Genomic DNA, 16,779 nt, shown 5'->3' on the forward strand with positions numbered 1-16,779 from the left:
CTGTTGCTTCTGGAAAAACGGAGTAGTGTATTTTTCTCTATTCTTCCCACTAAGTACAGCTAAGAAATCTGGACACTATGTATAAAACGAAAATAAAATGAATCTGAAAGGTGGAGAGAAGAAGGCAGACTGGCTAGAGACCTTGGGGTCCGAGTAACAGCACTGTGGTTTGAGTTCCTGGGATTTCTTTTTGCCTCATATGTCCTAGACTTGTAACTGAAGAAGCTGGCGATCTGGATATGCTAACAGGCAGAGACAGAAAAGCCTCAACAAAAGTCTGCTGTCTTTAACCAAAGAACCATAATAAGGGACAGCCCTAGAAAGACAGAAAACTTTTAAGCAATAAGCTTTCTACTTCGTCCAAACACCACCCCCCCCCCCGCCCCCCCGCACACACACTCCTGCTGGGGTGAATCAGAGGAGGCCTAGTGGAGAGAGAAGACATTGAGCACCACCCAGCAGCAGCAAAATACACCCACTGTTTACGTACTGACATGGTTAGGTTCCAAAGAACAGGGTGTTAAGTGAAAATCAGCGTTGTGCGAAATATTCTTGATTTCCTGCCCTAGATTCCCTCTTCCCTGACCCCAGAGCCCTCCCTGCTGGGTGACCGCAGCCCCTTTGTACCTACTCCAGTTATGGGCTTGCCCTCGCTCTGCTTACTGGAATCCAAATCGATGCTGTGGGCCCCTGGCTGGATGTCCTCAACTGCCCAGTGTCCCAGCTTGGGCTCCGCAGTGTACTCAGTGCAGGAAGCAGGGATGGGCAGTGTGTGGTAGCCTCAGCTAGGGGGCGGTTCCACAGAGGCAAGCATGGGGCGAAGGGTGGGGAGATGCAAACCTGGAGGGTTCTAGACTGGGGTTAAATACCCTTACAGTGGCACTGCAACTCCTTCCATATACCCTGGACTAGATGTTTACAGCGAGGACATGTAGGTTGGCAAAGTTGTTAATATGCAAAATAGTCAGAATTTTTACTATTATCAGAAATGAGAAATGTCAGATAACGAGGTAGTTGATAATAAGGAGTAGGTATATATCCTTGTTTTCTCTTGCGATTTCAGTGAAAGACACATGGGGAGCAGTAATGAGGCATCCCTGCCTTCACAGCACAGGTGGTATCAGCGGAGGCCTTGTAGGGAACTAGAACTGCTGCCCTCGTCCAGCAAGAAAGAGGAGCACTTGTCCCTAGATGTCAGCAGAGGCCAAGGGGGAACCTGATTTAAAATCCCATCTGACAGTATTGCAGAAAGTGGCCCCTCTTCCACTACCAGAGTGGCGTGCATAAGCCTGTTAAAACAAGTGATTTAAGTAAGATCCAGAGTCTCATAGCATCATATCTAGAATGTCCAGATTTAAATTGAAAATCACTACCCATACCAGCAACCAGGACAATCTAACTTGAATGAGAAAAGACAGTCAACGAATGCCGACACTGAGATGACACAGATGTTGGAATTATCTGACAAGGATTTTAAAGCAGTCATTATAAAAATGCTTTGATGAGCACTTACAAACTTGATTGTAATATAGTGAAAAAAATAGAAAGTCTCAGCAAAGAAATACAAGATATAAATAAACAAAATGTTAGAACTGGAAAATATAATACCGAAAACCAAAACGGAAAATATACAATAGATGGGATTAACAGCAAAACGGAAGGGAGAGAGGAAAAAAATCATAAGGAGAGAACAATAGAAGCCACCCAATCTGAACAACGGCGGGGGGGGGGCGGCGGGGGAGTGAGGCCTCAGGAACTTGTGGAACTATAACAACAGATTAAATAATCATGCCATCAAAGTCCTGCAAGAAAGGGAAAAAGAAGGCCTGAAGCAGTATGCAAAGAAATAGTGGCTAAAAACTGCCCAAATTTGGCAAAACAGACAAACCCACAGATTGAAAAAGCTGAGCAAAACCAAATTAAAAAAAAAAAAAAAAATCACACCAACACACCAAAAACAAAACCAAACGCATTGCCCTCACACTGATTCTGATTCATGGCGACCCTATAGGACAGGGTAGAACTGCCCTATAGGATTTCCAAAGATTCGAACTGCCGACCTTTTGGTAAGAAGCTGTAGCTCTTAACCACTGTGTCACCAGGGCTCCCGCCAGCACATATCGTAGTCATATTTCTGGAAACAAAAGACAAAGAAAGAAGTGAAGGAGAAATGACACCTTACTTATATAAATGTAAAACAATCCGAATTTTTTCTCATGCAAAACCAGATTTCTCATGCAAAACCACGGAGGCCAGAAGGAAGTGTCACAAAACTTTCCCAGTGCTAGAAGAAAAGGACCGCCTAGCCAGAACTCTGTATTCGGGGAAAATACCCTTTAGGAATGAAGGGTACATCAAGATATTCTCAGATAAAGGAAAACTATGAACTTTTTTTTTTTTTAATTTCCTTTTCTTGCCTTGTTGCACTGGCTAGCACTTCAGTGCTCCCTGGGTGGCACAGCCAGAAGGTTAGTTCATATTCACCTTGAGGTGCCTCAGAAAACAGGCCCAGCAATCTGCTTCTGAAAGGCCACAGACCTGAAAAAAATTCAGGTTTGATGTTCCATCAGGGTACCTCATCTGTAGCCACTACCTGTCTGTCACTGGAGGCTTACAAGTTGTTGTGATGTTGAACAGGTTTCAGCAGAGCTTCCAGACTGATACAGACTAGGAAGAAAAACCTGGTTGTCTGCTTCCAAAAATCAACCAGTGAAAACCCTATGGATCACAATGGTCAGATCCCATTGTACATAGTGTCCCTGTGAGTCAGGGGCCAACTCCGTGGCAGCTAACAATAACATCTTACCTGTATTCTGTTTATTTTTGTAGCTTTGTTTTGTTTTTGTGTGTTGGAGTTGGGGGTCATGCATTTCTCACTTCAGGGTGGTTAATTTGTTCTCTTTAGATGAGAGTTTGAATTTTTCCAAATGTATATAGTAGATAAGATTAGTGAGAAAGAAAATCAGTCATTTAACGTGCCTGTAGGTATGCTGGAAACCCTGGTGGTGTAGTGGTTAAGTGCTACGGCTGCTGAGCAAAGGATCGGCAGTTCGAATCCACCAGGCACTCCTTGGAAACTCTATGGGGCAGTTCTACTCTGGCCTGTAGGGTCACTATGAGTTGAAATCGACTCGACGGCACTAGGTTTGGTTTTGGTAGGTATGCTGTTTTGCTGAACTCCATGTTGGTATTTGTTGAGCATGGGATTCTGTTATTCCAGCCTTATAGGTGAAGGCTAAGAACTTCCAGCACCTGCATATTGATATCTATCCCCCTTCCCACTCCAACAGCCTCCTTTTTTCCCTCAGCTTCCCTAAAGACTTTGATGAAGTATAATTTTATCAGTAGAGAACTGGTCACATGTGAATTGGTTGACGTGGGCCTGTAGTTCACAGGACAGAGTCTTCATTTGGACAGCATGCCTGAGAATCACATCTCTACCATGTGTTGGTGGTAGTCACAAGTAGTAGAGTTTGAAAACAGCCTAACCAAAGAAGCCTTTTCCAGATTTTTGTTTTTACAGCCAAGAATGAATGTTGACTATTTTAAAATTCTGGATTGACTAAGACAATACAATAAAAAGATTTGTAAGAACATAAGAAACTGAGTTGTTTTCATGGCCTGGGCTCTGTGGCTGTCTCTGGCTGTCACATCAGGGAAGATGCAAGACTTGTAAGATTACGACTCTGAGAACTTGGTTCTTCAAATCTGTTTTTATTGGTAAGGTCTCTGACGTTGTCATCCATTTTTCCAGAAACTCAAGCCTCTATAAGTAAGATTGTAGTATCTTTTTGTTTGTTTGTTTTTCAATTCTGTGTTAAAGTACGTACTTTAGGAGAGAAAGAGCAATTTTATGTACTGTTTGTGCCCAGCCATGGGAGCCCACCAAACATTTTCCTTTGTTGGGATTCAAGACCTTCATCTCAAATATAGCCTTTGTCTTGTTGGACTGACCATCATCACTTTTTTTTTTTTAATTGTGGTAAATATGTAAGTAGCAAAATATTATTTCAATTATCTTCACATGTGTAATTCATTGATATTAATTATGTCTATCATATTGTCCTTAAGTATTACCAGGTTTTCCGTCGCCCCTACAGAAGCTCAACGTCCCCTCATCACTTTTTATAACATAAATAATTGTCAGGTGCTCAAACATTTCTATCAGTGCTCCATTTGAACAGTTTGCGTTCAGGCATGGAATTATAGCAGCATTGTCAGAAGATCCAGAGATTACCCAAAGCAAAATCCTGTCCTGTGGATGAGCCCACCCTCTTCTCAGGATGGCTTTTGGTATCATCTGTGAACTGTATTTTTGCTCATTACATTGATGTTTATTCATAGACATCATGTTTGTGTGTGTGTCTCAAAGGAAAAATGCTGTTTAAAGAAGCACATGACAGTCCCAAGTCTCCAAACCATAGCTTTAGCTCCCTTTTTATTTCCTCTTCAGGAAATTTTCCTTCTTACGTTTATGTATCTTCTTACCAGCTTCTCATGAGAACATAGTTGCTAACTAAGGATTCTAGGAGCTTGAGTTCAGAGAATGCCAGCTACCACGATTTAGTTGGAGAAGCCATGGATGTAGTCATACTGTCACCGGAAAGCAGGCGACATTTGACAGTTCCAAACTGGGGGAAATTTGACATTCTAACAAATTTCCTAATCCTTAAATTGGGAGCATTCCTTTCATAGCCAACAAAACCAGTTTGTTCTCTTATCTGCAGGTGGACTTCATACGAGTGTTAGAAACCGGTGAAAAGAAGGAGACATTGTCTCACTGCCCTTGAACTTTGCTTCTCCAATGGGCTTCCTGAAGATTGGTTACTTATCTGCTCTCTGCAGTGAACTTTTTTTTTTTTTATAAATGAATCCCTTTGAATGTTGCACAATGAAATCTTAGGCATTTATCTAAGAAGTTTTTAAAAGCCATCCACAAATCCAGCTTCACCAGGATGCTTCTTGTTGAACAGGGTGACTTTTGTTTAACATTGTTGCATGTGAAGGCTAGCCTGGGAAGCACAGGGCCAGACAGCAAATGACTCAAAGCTCCTTCCTTTCTCCAGATTGCTTTATCTCTTTGATGGCTCTCCCTGCAGGGCGAGAGTAAGATAACTGATTGTCAGCCCTGGGATCTGGCTGTGTTAAGGAATTCTTTTCTAACAGACATGGAGCCTACCACTACACTACTCTTCTGTTTGTTGAGACCTAATACAGTGGACAGCTCAGTTCCTAAAGCTAAAACGAAATCTGTACCTGTGGGAGTTCCCCCTGAAAGCATTAGCCACATTCACGCATTAAGTAGGCCAGCTGGGAAGTGGGTTAAATATCATCTGTGTGAGGTAGGTTTAACCTTGGTTTTTTTTTTTCCTAAGTGTGGTGTATAAAAATAAACTAAGTCTCAAATGTGTTTGTGTTGTTAATTAAAACGAAGCAACAGTGTAAGATTGTATGCTATTTAAAAAATATTCCAATATCTATGTGTCCAGTTATTTGCAAGTTTCAGATTTAGAACTTAGCCTTCCACTCATGAGCACAGGTAGAATCAGCCTTCACTCATGGCCACCCTGTGTGTGTCAGAGCAGAACCGTGCTCCACAGGGTTTTGGGAGGTAGATCACCAGGACTTTTTTCCCAGGTGCCTCTGGGTGAACTAAGCCTCCAACAACCATCAAGTACATTCACCATTTAAGGTAGAGTCAATTCTATACAATTACAGGAAAACTTCAGGGAGCTTTCATGTCTATGAGTCATGTACAGGCTATTGAGCTTCTTTGTCAATTAGACAGGGTGCAGTGTGGGAGGGAAAAGCAAGCAAGGATCTCTTCCCCGATGGCATTTTCTGTGTTATCACTGTGCTGAACCTTTTGGTTTGGAAAGCTGAAAAAGGCAGTTTAGTTTACAGTCCCTTATGTAAACGGCCAGTGACTGGATGTGTTTCAGAATTCAGAACTTTTCAGATTTTAGGAGGGTAATATAACACACATGTATAGTAACACTCCCAGTGGGATCTGGGACATCCTGCAGTCAAACACATTAATGTTTCTGAGGCAAAAAGTATGAATATTCACGCAAGGAAGAATAAATAAAAAGTGTGATCAGCCTCGTATCATGTTTTGCCGCCAAATGTGTTTGCTTAACTTCTGGTTTTCTCTTTTCAACTTTAGAATTTCAGTGAAAGGGTTGAGGAGATGTTGGAATAGAAACAGCAAGGCGGGGCTGGTCGAGTCCTGGTTATATGTAATAGCACTGAGTCACAGAACTAACAGTACACAGTCTTGTGTCCCTCCCTACTGGGCTAGTTACCTTCTGTTCTCTTCTTTTTTCTTATCTGTAAAACAGTAATATTTGCCTTATGGGCTGTTGTGAGGGTTAGATGCATGATAATATATGTTAAACGCCAAACATAGCTGTTGACATGTAGTAGGTGTTGAATAGATGTTAGCTATTGAAATCCCGCCTCCTCCCTTCCTCCTTTCCTTTTATTAGATGAAAATTTACTGATGCAGTGGTTGCAGTGCCAGCTTGCAGATATGATTTTTTTTAATAACTTTTATTAAGCTTCAAGTGAACGTTTACAAATCCAATCAGTCTGTCACATATAAGTTTACATACATCTCACTCCCTACTCCCACTTGCTCTCCCCCTCTTGAGTCAGCCCTTTCAGTCTCTCCTTTCTTGACAATTTTGCCGGCTTCCCTCTCTCTCTATCCTCCCATCCCCCCTCCAGACAAGAGTTGCCAACACACTCTCAAGTGTCCACCTGATATAATTAGCTCACTCTTCATCAGCGTCTCTCTCCCACCCGCTGACCAGTCCCTTTCATGTCTGATGAGTTGTCTTCGGGGATGGTTCCTGTCCTGTGCCAACAGAAGGTCTGGGGAGCATGGCCGCCGGGATTCCTCTAGTCTCAGTCAGACCATTAAGTTTGGTCTTTTCATGAGAATTTGGGGTCTGTATCCCCCTGATCTCCTGCACCCTCAGGGGTCCTCTGCCGTGCTCCCTGTCAGGGCAGTCATCGATTGTGGCCGGGCACCAACTAGGTCTTCTGGTCTCAGGATGATGTAGGTCTGTGGTTCACGTGGCCCTTTCTGTCTCTTGGGCTCTTAGTTGTCGTGTGGCCTTGGTGTTCTTCATTTTCCTTTGCTCCAGGTGGGTTGAGACCAATTGATGCATCTTAGATGGCCGCTTGTTAGCATTTAAGACCCCAGACGCCACATTTCAAAGTGGGATGCAGAATGATTTCATAATAGAATTATTTTGCCAATTGACTTAGAAGTCCCCTCAAACCATGTTCCCCAGACCCCCGCGCTTGCTCCGCTGACCTTTGAAGCATTCATTTTATCCCGGAAACTTCTTTGCTTTTGGTCCAGTCCAATTGAGCTGACCTTGCATGTATTGAGTGTTGTCTTTCCCTTCACCTAAAGCAGTTCTTATCTACTGATTAATCAATAAAAAACCCTCTCCCACCTTCCCTCCCTCCCCCCCTCGTAACCACAAAAGTATGTGTTCTTCTCAGGTTTACTATTTCTCAAGATCTTATAATAGTGGTCTTATACAATATTTGTCCTTTTGCCTCTGACTCATTTCGCTCAGCATAATGCCTTCCAGGTTCCTCCATGTTATGAAATGTTTCAGAGATTCGTCACTGTTCTTTATCGATGCGTAGTATTCCATTGTGTGAATATACCACAATTTATTTACCCATTCATCCGTTGATGGACACCTTGATTGCTTCCAACTTTTTGCTATTGTAAACAGAGCTGCAATAAACATGGGTGTGCATATATCTGTTTGAATGAAGGCTCTTGTATCTCTAGGGTATATTCCGAGGAGTGGGATTTCTGGGTTGTATGGTAGTTCTATTTCTAACTTTTTAAGAAAACGCCAGATAGATTTCCAAAGTGGTTGTACCATTTTACATTCCCACCAGCAGTGTATGAGAGTTCCAATCTCTCCGCAGCCTCTCCAACATTTATTATTTTGTGTTTTTTGGATTAATGCCAGTCTAGTTGGTGTGAGATGGAATCTCATCGTAGTTTTAATTTGCATTTCTCTAATGGATAATGATCGTGAGCATTTTCTCATGTATCTGTTGGCTGCCTGAATATCTTCTTTAATGAAATGTGTGTTCATATCCTTTGCCCACTTCTTGATTGGGTTGTTTATCTTTTTGTGGTTGAGTTTTGACAGAATCATGTAGATTTTAGAGATCAGGCGCTGGTCGGAGATGTCATAGCTGAAAATTCTTTCCCAATCTGTAGGTGGTCTTTTTACTCTTTTGGAGAAGTCTTTAGATGAGCATAGGTGTTTGATTTTTAGGAGCTCCCAGTTATCGGGTTTCTCTTCATCATTTTTGGTAATGTTTTGTATTCTGTTTATACCTTGTGTTAGGGCTCCTAGGGTTGTCCCAATTTTTTCTTCCATGATCTTTATCGTTTTAGTCTTTATGTTTAGGTCTTTGATCCACTTGGAGTTAGTTTTTGTGCATGGTGTGAGGTATGGGTCCTGTTTGATTTTTTTGCAAATGGATATCCAGTTATGCCAGCACCATTTGTTAAAAAGGCTATCTTTTCCCCAATTAATTGACACTGGTCCTTTGTCAAATATCAGCTGCTCATATGTGGATGGATCTATGTCTGGGTTCTCAATTCTCTTCCATTGGTCTATGTGCCTGTTGTTGTACCAGTACCAGGCTGTTTTGACTACTGTAGCTGTATAATAGGTTCTGAAGTCAGGTAAAGTGAGGCCTCCCACTTTCTTCTTCTTTTTCAGTAGTGCTTTGCTTATCCGGGGCTTCTTTCCCTTCCATATGAAATTGGTGATTTGTTTCTCTATCCCCTTAAAATATGACATTGGAATTTGGATCGGAAGTGCGTTAAATGTATAGATGGCTTTTGGTAGAATAGACATTTTTACTATGTTAAGTCTTCCTATCCATGAGCAAGGTATGTTTTTCCACTTACGTATGTCCTTTTGAATTTCTTGTAGTAGAGCTTTGTAGTTTTCTTTGTATAGGTCTTTTACATCCTTGGTAAGATTTATTCCTAAGTATCTTCTTGGGGGCTACTGTGAATGGTATTGATTTGGTTATTTCCTCTTTGGTATTCTTTTTGTTGATGTAGAGGAATCCAAGTGATTTTTGTATGTTTATTTTATAACCTGAGACTCTGCCAAACTCTTCTATTAGTTTCAGTAGTTTTCTGGAGGATTCCTTAGGGTTTTCTGTGTATATAATCATGTCATCTGCAAATAGTGATAACTTTACTTCTTCTTTGCCAATCCGGATACCTTTTAGTTCTTTGTCTAGCCTAATTGCCCTGGCTAGGACTTCCAACACGATGTTGAATAAGAGCGGTGATAAAGGACATCCTTGTCTGGTTCCCGTTCTCAAGGGAAATGCTTTCAGGTTCTCTCCATTTAGAGTGATATTGGCTGTTGGCTTTGCATAGATGCCCTTTATTATGTTGAGGAATTTTCCTTCAATTCCTATTTTGGTAAGAGTTTTTATCATAAATGGGTGTTGGACTTTGTCAAATGCCTTTTCTGCATCAATTGATAAGATCATGTGGTTTTTGTCTTTTGTTTTATTTATGTGATGGATTACATTAATGGTTTTTCTGATATTAAACCAGCGTTGCATACCTGGTATAAATCCCACTTGATCAGGGTGAATTATTTTTTTGATGTGTTGTTGGATTCTATTGGCTAGAATTTTGTTGAGGATTTTTGCATCTATGTTCATGAGGGATATAGGTCTATCATTTTCTTTTTTTGTAATGTCTTTACCTGGTTTTGGTATCAGGGAGATGGTGGCTTCATAGAATGAGTTGGGTAGTATTCCGTCATTTTCTATGCTTTGGAATACCTTCAGAAGTAGTGGTGTTAACTCTTCTCTGAAAGTTTGGTAGAACTCTGCAGGGAAGCCGTCCGGGCCAGGGCTTCTTTTTGTTGGGAGTTTTTTGATTACCATTTCAATCTCTTTTTTTGTTATGGGTCTATTTAGTTTTTCTACTTCTGAATGTGTTAGTTTAGGTAGGTAGTGTTTTTCCAGGAATTCATCCATTTCTTCTAGGTTTTCAAATTTGTTAGAGTACAATTTTTCATAATAATCTGAAATGATTCTTTTAATTTCATTTGGTTCTGTTGTGATGTGGTCCTTCTCGTTTCTTATTCGGGTTATTTGTTTCCTGTATTTCTTTAGTCAGTCTAGCCAATGGTTTATCAATTTTGTTAATTTTTTCAAAGAACCAGCTTTTGGCTTTGTTAATTCTTTCAATTGTTTTTCTGTTCTCTAATTCATTTAGTTCAGCTCTAATTTTTATTATTTGTTTTCTTCTAGTGCTTGATGCATTCTTTTGTTGCTCAGTTTCTATTTGTTCAAGTTGTAGGGACAGTTCTCTGATCTTGGCTCTTTCTTCTTTTTGTATGTGTGCATTTATCGATATAAATTGGCCTCTGAGCACTGCTTTTGCTGTGTCCCAGAGGTTTTGATAGGAAGTATTTTCATTCTCGTTGCATTCTATGAATTTCCTTATTCCCTCCTTGATGTCTTCTATAACCCAGTCTTTTTTCAGGAGGGTATTGTTCATTTTCCAAGTATTTGATTTCTTTTCCCTAGTTTTTCTGTTATTGATCTCTAGTTTTATTGCCTTGTGGTCTGAGAAGATGCTTTGTAATATTTCGATGTTTTGGACTCTGCAAAGGTTTGTTTTATGACCTATTATGTGGTCTATTCTAGAGAATGTTCCATGTGCGCTAGAAAAGAAAGTGTATTTTGCAGCAGTTGGGTGGAGAGTTCTGTATAAGTCAATGAGGTCAAGTTGGTTGATTGTTGTAATTAGATCTTCTGTGTCTCTATTGAGCTTCTTACTGGATGTCCTGTCCTTCTCCGAAAGTGGTGTGTTGAAGTCTCCTACTATAATTGTGGAGGTATCTATGTCACTTTTCAATTCTGTTAAAATTTGACTTATGTATCTTGCAGCCCTGTCATTGGGTGCATAAATATTTAGTATGGTTATGTCTTCCTGATCAATTGTCCCTTTTATCATTATATAGTGTCCTTCTTTATCCTTTGTGGTGGATTTAAGTCTAAAGTCTATTTTGTCAGAAATTAATATTGCTACTCCTCTTCTTTTTTGCTTATTGTTTGCTTGATATATTTTTTTCCATCCTTTGAGTTTTAGTTTGTTTGTGTCTCTAAGTCTAAGGTGTGTCTCTTGTAGGCAGCATATAGATGGATCGTGTTTCTTTATCCAGTCTGTGACTCTCTGTCTCTTTATTGGTGCATTTAGTCCATTTACATTCAGGGTAATTATAGATAAATAAGTTTTTAGTGCTGTCATTTTGATGCCTTTTTATGTGTGTTGTTGACAATTTCATTTTTCCACATACTTTTTTGTGCTGAGGCGTTTTTCTTAGTAAATTGTGAGATCCTCATTTTCATAGTGTTTGACTTTATGTTAGTTGAGTCGTTACGTTTTTCTTGGTTTTTATCTTGAGTTATAGAGTTGTTATACCTTTTTGTGGTTACCTTATTATTTACCCCTATTTTTCTAAGTAAAAACCTAACTTGTATTGTTCCATATCGCCTTGTATCACTCTCCATATGGCAGTTCAATGCCTCCTGTATTTAGTCCCTCTTTTTGATTATTGTGATCTTTTACCTATTGATTTCCATGATTCCCTGTTATGTGTATTTTTTTTTTTAATTAATCTTAATTTGTTTGTTTTTGTGATTTCCCTATTTGAGTTGATATCAGGACGTTCTCTTTTGTGACCTTGTGTTGTGCTGATATCTGATATTATTGGTTCTCTGACCAAACAATATCCTTTAATATTTCTTGTAGCTTTGGTTTGGTTTTTGCAAATTCTCTAAACTTGTGCTTGTCTGTAAATATCTTAATTTCGCCTTCATATTTCAGAGAGAGTTTTGCTGGATATATGATCCTTGGCTGGCAGTTTTTCTCCTTCAGTGTTCTGTATATGTCGTCCCATTCCCTTCTTGCCTGCATGGTTTCTGCTGAGTAGTCTGAACTTATTCTTATTGATTCTCCCTTGAAGGAAACCTTTCTTTTCTCCCTGGCTGCTTTTAAAATTTTCTGTTTATCTTTGGTTTTGTTGAGTTTGATGATAATATGTCTTGGTGTTTTTCTTTTTGGATCAATCTTAAATGGGGTTCGATGAGCATCTTGGATAGATATCCTTTCGTCTTTCATGATGTCAGGGAAGTTTTGTGTCAGGAGTTCTTCAGCTATTTTCTCTGTGTTTTCTGTCCCCTCTCCCTGTTCTGGGACTCCAATCACCCGCAGGTTATCCTTCTTGATAGAGTCCCACATGATTCTTAGGGTTTCTTCATTTTTTTTAATTCTTTTATCTGATTTTTTTTCAGCTATGTTGGTGTTGATTCCCTGGTCCTTCAGAAGTCCCAGTCTACATTCTAATTGCTCGAGTCTGCTCCTCTGACTTCCTATTGCATTGTCTAATTCTGTAATTTTATTGTTAATCTTTTGGATTTCTACATGCTGTCTCTCTATGGATTCTTGCAACTTATTAATTTTTCCACTATGTTCTTGAATAATCTTTTTGAGTTCTTCAACAGTTTTATCAGTGTGTTCCTTGGCTTTTTCTGCAGTTATCCTAATTTCATTTGTGATATCTTTAAGCATTCTGTAAATTAGTTTTTTATATTCTGTATCTGATAATTCCAGGAGTGTTTCTTCATTTGGGAAAGATTTTGATTCTTTTGTTTGGGGGGTTGGAGAAGCTGTCATGGTCTGCTTCTTTAAGTGGTTTGATATGGATTGTTGTCTCCGAGCCATCACTGGGAAACTAGTTTTTCCAGAAAATCCGCTCAAAAAAAAAATGCAGTCCGATCCCTATCAGAGTTCTCCCTCTGGCTCAGGGTATTCGGATGTTAATGAAGCCGCCTGGGGAGGGTGGGGGAGGGAACAGAGAGATAGGAGAGTAGCACCTCAGAATATAGCCAGAGTTGCTTGTCTTGCTTGGAATGACTATTATATCTGAGATTCCCGCGGGCGCCTCGCCTATGTGTGCTGGCTGTGTGAAGATTGCCCCCCGGGGGTCTGGCCCGCTGGAGTCACGGTCGGATCCTCCGCTTCCAGCCCCACGCCCAGCGTCAAGGCTCCCCTACTGGGACGGTGCACTCTCGACTCCAAAATCAGTGGCTGCCTCCCGGGGACTTCTCGTCCCTCCAGCCGCGTGGCCGTGCCGCCTCCGCGAACCAGTTGTGCCCCCTCCCGGGGTTAGTTCAGATGGGTGGAGCAGCTCCCCGTGCTTGTGCCGTGACCGAGTGTCCCAGCTGGGACGCTGTTCTCCCCGCTCCAATACCAGTCGCTGCCTCCCGGGGACTTCTCCTATCGGCTGCGTCCCACGCCGCCCGCGCGACCCGGCTGAGCCCCGTCCTGGGGTTAGTTCAGGGGGGTGGAGCAGCTCTCCGTGTTTATGCCGTACCTGCGTCCAGTCCAAATCCCGGCAGGACGGTTCCCCGGCTGGGATGCTGCTCTCCCCGTTCCAAGACCAGTCACTGCCTCCCGGGGACTTCTTCTACCGGCGCGTCCCTTGCTGCCCGCGGAACTGGCTGGTCCCCCTCCTGGGGTTAGTTCAGGGGGTGGAGCCGCTCTCTGTGCTTGTCCCGTACCTGACTGGTACGCTGGCTCCAGGCTCTGGAAACAATCGCTGCTTCCCCGTATTAGTTCGTTCTCCGTCTCTAAATCTGTGTTTTTTGTTCAGGGTTCGTAGATTGTTATGTATGTGATCGATTCACTTGTTTTTCCATGTCTTTGTTGTAAGAGGGATCCGAGGTAGCGTCTGCCTAGTCCACCATCTTGGCTCCGCCTCTGCAGATATGATTTTGTGGTATTGATTACACTGATTTTACTGAAGAATTAAAAGTTTAAATTTTTATATTGGAAACTCATGTCTTGTTGAAAGACTAGTACGTACCCTCTTAAAATTTGTTGGCAGGAACATGAGGCTTTTTGATGATGAATAAATGTTTTCATTAATGTTGTATTATATTTAGATCACCTGGATGCCTCTTTTTAACTGTATGGAGAGAGGATATCTGTAACTAGATGATATGCCATTGCAAAGCCCTATTTAAAGTACCTATTTTTTTTTTTTTTTTATCCACACACTTCACTTGAGGGAAATGCTCTTTGAAGAGGTTTTTATAACTACATTTTTGATGATTCTGGTGCTCTAACAAACATATAATCAAAATTTATAATTTAGTATATTGGAAGACTGGCATTGGTAGATAAGTCTTTTCCAGTTTTTCAAAAAAAAATTGCAAAGATGTTAATGGCCTTTCTGGTGTAAAACAATTTAAAGTTTTTTGCAAAGTGGACATCTGCTTTTAAATTCGTAAAGACCCCTCTTTTTTGAAAGGGGAAGGTCACTGAAAAAGAATTGCCTTTGTTGTGAGACTGTTTTGTAGAGCCTCATTTTGGACTTTGTAATCAATTAAGAGAATTTGCCTAAAGCATCAACATGTATTCTAACATTCAGGCAATTTTAATTAATTTTTTGGGACGGGGGGGACTTTTCTTTTTATTCATGAAGATATAGATATTTGCTCCATTGTCTTTTTTGGATGAGTGACAAAAGATTAAAACAAGAATTTCAAGAGAAGAAAGATGTACCTATAGTTAGGTATCTGTTGGGCGTGTGCCTTACAGGACTTAGTAGCTTTTAAGCAGTGTCAAGTGGATCTGCCTATATTTACATGCCTTGCATTGTCTGTTTCACAGCTGAACTATCAGCAGAAAGTAGGCATCATGTACTGCAAAGCTGGACAGAGCACAGAAGAAGAGATGTACAACAATGAATCAGCCAGCCCAGCCTTTGAGGAATTCCTTCAGCTGTTGGGAGAACGAGTTCGGCTCAAGGGATTTGAGAAGTACCGTGCACAGCTTGACACCAAAAGTAAGAAATATGGATACCCTCCTTTAGGCTTATTTTCCTTCTACTGTGTGATGTGCCTCTGCTAAATTACCTGTAAAACCACATTGTCATTTATTACCGAAAAATGCTGGTCACTGGGGAGAGGAAGCCAGAGAGGGAGAATGTGGCCCGAGAACAACTGAAGATCGTAATCAAAGTTGCTAGGATTATTGTTGTCAGAGGTGTGACCGGAATAGAGCCTTGAAGTCAAATCATGCAGAATTGCACCTAGAGATAAAAAGTCTAAATTTCATTATACTTAGATGAATGTTGGGGTGATGGGAGACTCCAGAAACTTGTAACTACCTGCTCATAAGCTCTAAAATTTTTGACTTTTGCTAATACATTTCATAATCCTCATGCTTATCTATATAGTCAGCCTTTGTCATTTTTGTGTTCTTTTAATATTAGGGGATTTTGTTTACTCTCTGTCTTTGTCCAGTTTACCCTTAATCTCTAAGGAAATAGTCATTTTAAGCTAAAATATTAGTTTAGTTCATAAAATGTGTTGATTAAAAGCACACTAATGAAGCAGTCTGCTTAGTTGTGGAGCATGGACATACAGGGTTATCCCCTCCATTCCCCAGGTCATGAAGAAAATAGTTAAATACTCAAGTATCTATTTTGATTAGAGTATGTTGACTCCTGCGGTGTGTCTATACAGAGGCAAGTTTTGATCTCAAAATCCACCCATAGACACCTGTGACCTGCTTCTTTGTTTTGTATCTTTTGTTTTTGAGAAGGTCTTTGGATTAGCAATCTGTATTACAGCCTATAGTAATCTCTGATTTTCTGTACAGGAAATTAAATAAGGAATTGAGTCATGAAAACAGAAAAACATTCATAAACTCCACTGCAGGGAAGAATTTCCTGTTGCCATGGTTTTGCTGTTGCCAACTTGGAAACAACATGCAAGAGAGACTATTAAAACCCATAAATAGCGTAACATCTTAAATATTATTTTAACATTCTACATTCTGCTTGCAACCAAAGTGAATGTTAATTCTCAATATGCCCTTAAACTCTCTTTTTCCCCCAGATGTTCTGATATTCCCCCCGTGCATTTCACTCACGGTGTCCAATTTGTTGCGTTTTATAGGTTGTTATCACCACAAAGGACTATTAAAAGGATCTGGAAAGAGAATGTAATAAGCACCTCGATTCTATAATGAATGGTCAGATTGGGAGTCCATATGGTTTTATATTATTTGTGTTTTTACACATTCACAGCCACCACTTGATGATAAAGCACAATGTGAGAAATGTTTAGCAAAGCCGTAGTTAACCAGTGCAGCATCAAGTAAGGCAGTGGAATAAGCAGAATAAGCACTTCTATGCACATTTTGCCCCATTATCCCAACAACTGCAAAGGCTACAGGGGGATGAGCCTGGATTAGCAAACTGCCTCTAACTGCAGTTTCAAAATTATGCAATACATTCAGCAGGAAGGGCTCGTTTTTACTGAACTACTCTTCTTTAAGGCTCTTTGAAACCTTTTACGGCTTGTCTTCTCAGGATTCACAGTATCTTCTCTGTCCTTTCAGAGTGTCAAGTTTCCTTAAGTGAATGAAAAGTAGAAAGTGTTTCTATTCCAAAGCCCCGAGGAAAGCAGTGTGCAGCACTATCTCTCTTACCTCATAGGTTAGAGGAATCATTAGCCTTGTCATCTCAACAGGTATTAAACCGTGACGGACCACAGAAGTAGGTAAGGAGCATCCTCTTCACATACTCAGCAGCCTCCTATTGGCCGTGGGACACCCAGAAATGAATTTTGGCTGTGTACTGAGATAATTGCATCACATTTCATCTAACT

At 40.6% G+C, this 16,779-nt stretch overlaps 1 protein-coding gene across 19 annotated transcripts in view; it reads left to right on the forward strand.

The window, feature by feature from the left end:
* The window catches only part of SIPA1L1 (signal induced proliferation associated 1 like 1), a 412,099-nt gene that overhangs the window by 293,278 nt on the left and 102,042 nt on the right, over positions 1-16,779 (forward strand). For all 19 annotated transcript variants that reach the window (XM_049898770.1, XM_049898772.1, XM_049898754.1 and 16 more), the window contains one exon: positions 14,774-14,948. In XM_049898770.1, the coding sequence (XP_049754727.1) occupies positions 14,774-14,948 (175 nt within the window). The remainder of the gene's footprint in view (positions 1-14,773; positions 14,949-16,779) is intronic.

Source organism: Elephas maximus, chromosome 10, assembly GCF_024166365.1.
Source record: "Elephas maximus indicus isolate mEleMax1 chromosome 10, mEleMax1 primary haplotype, whole genome shotgun sequence".
Taxonomy (NCBI): domain Eukaryota; kingdom Metazoa; phylum Chordata; class Mammalia; order Proboscidea; family Elephantidae; genus Elephas; species Elephas maximus.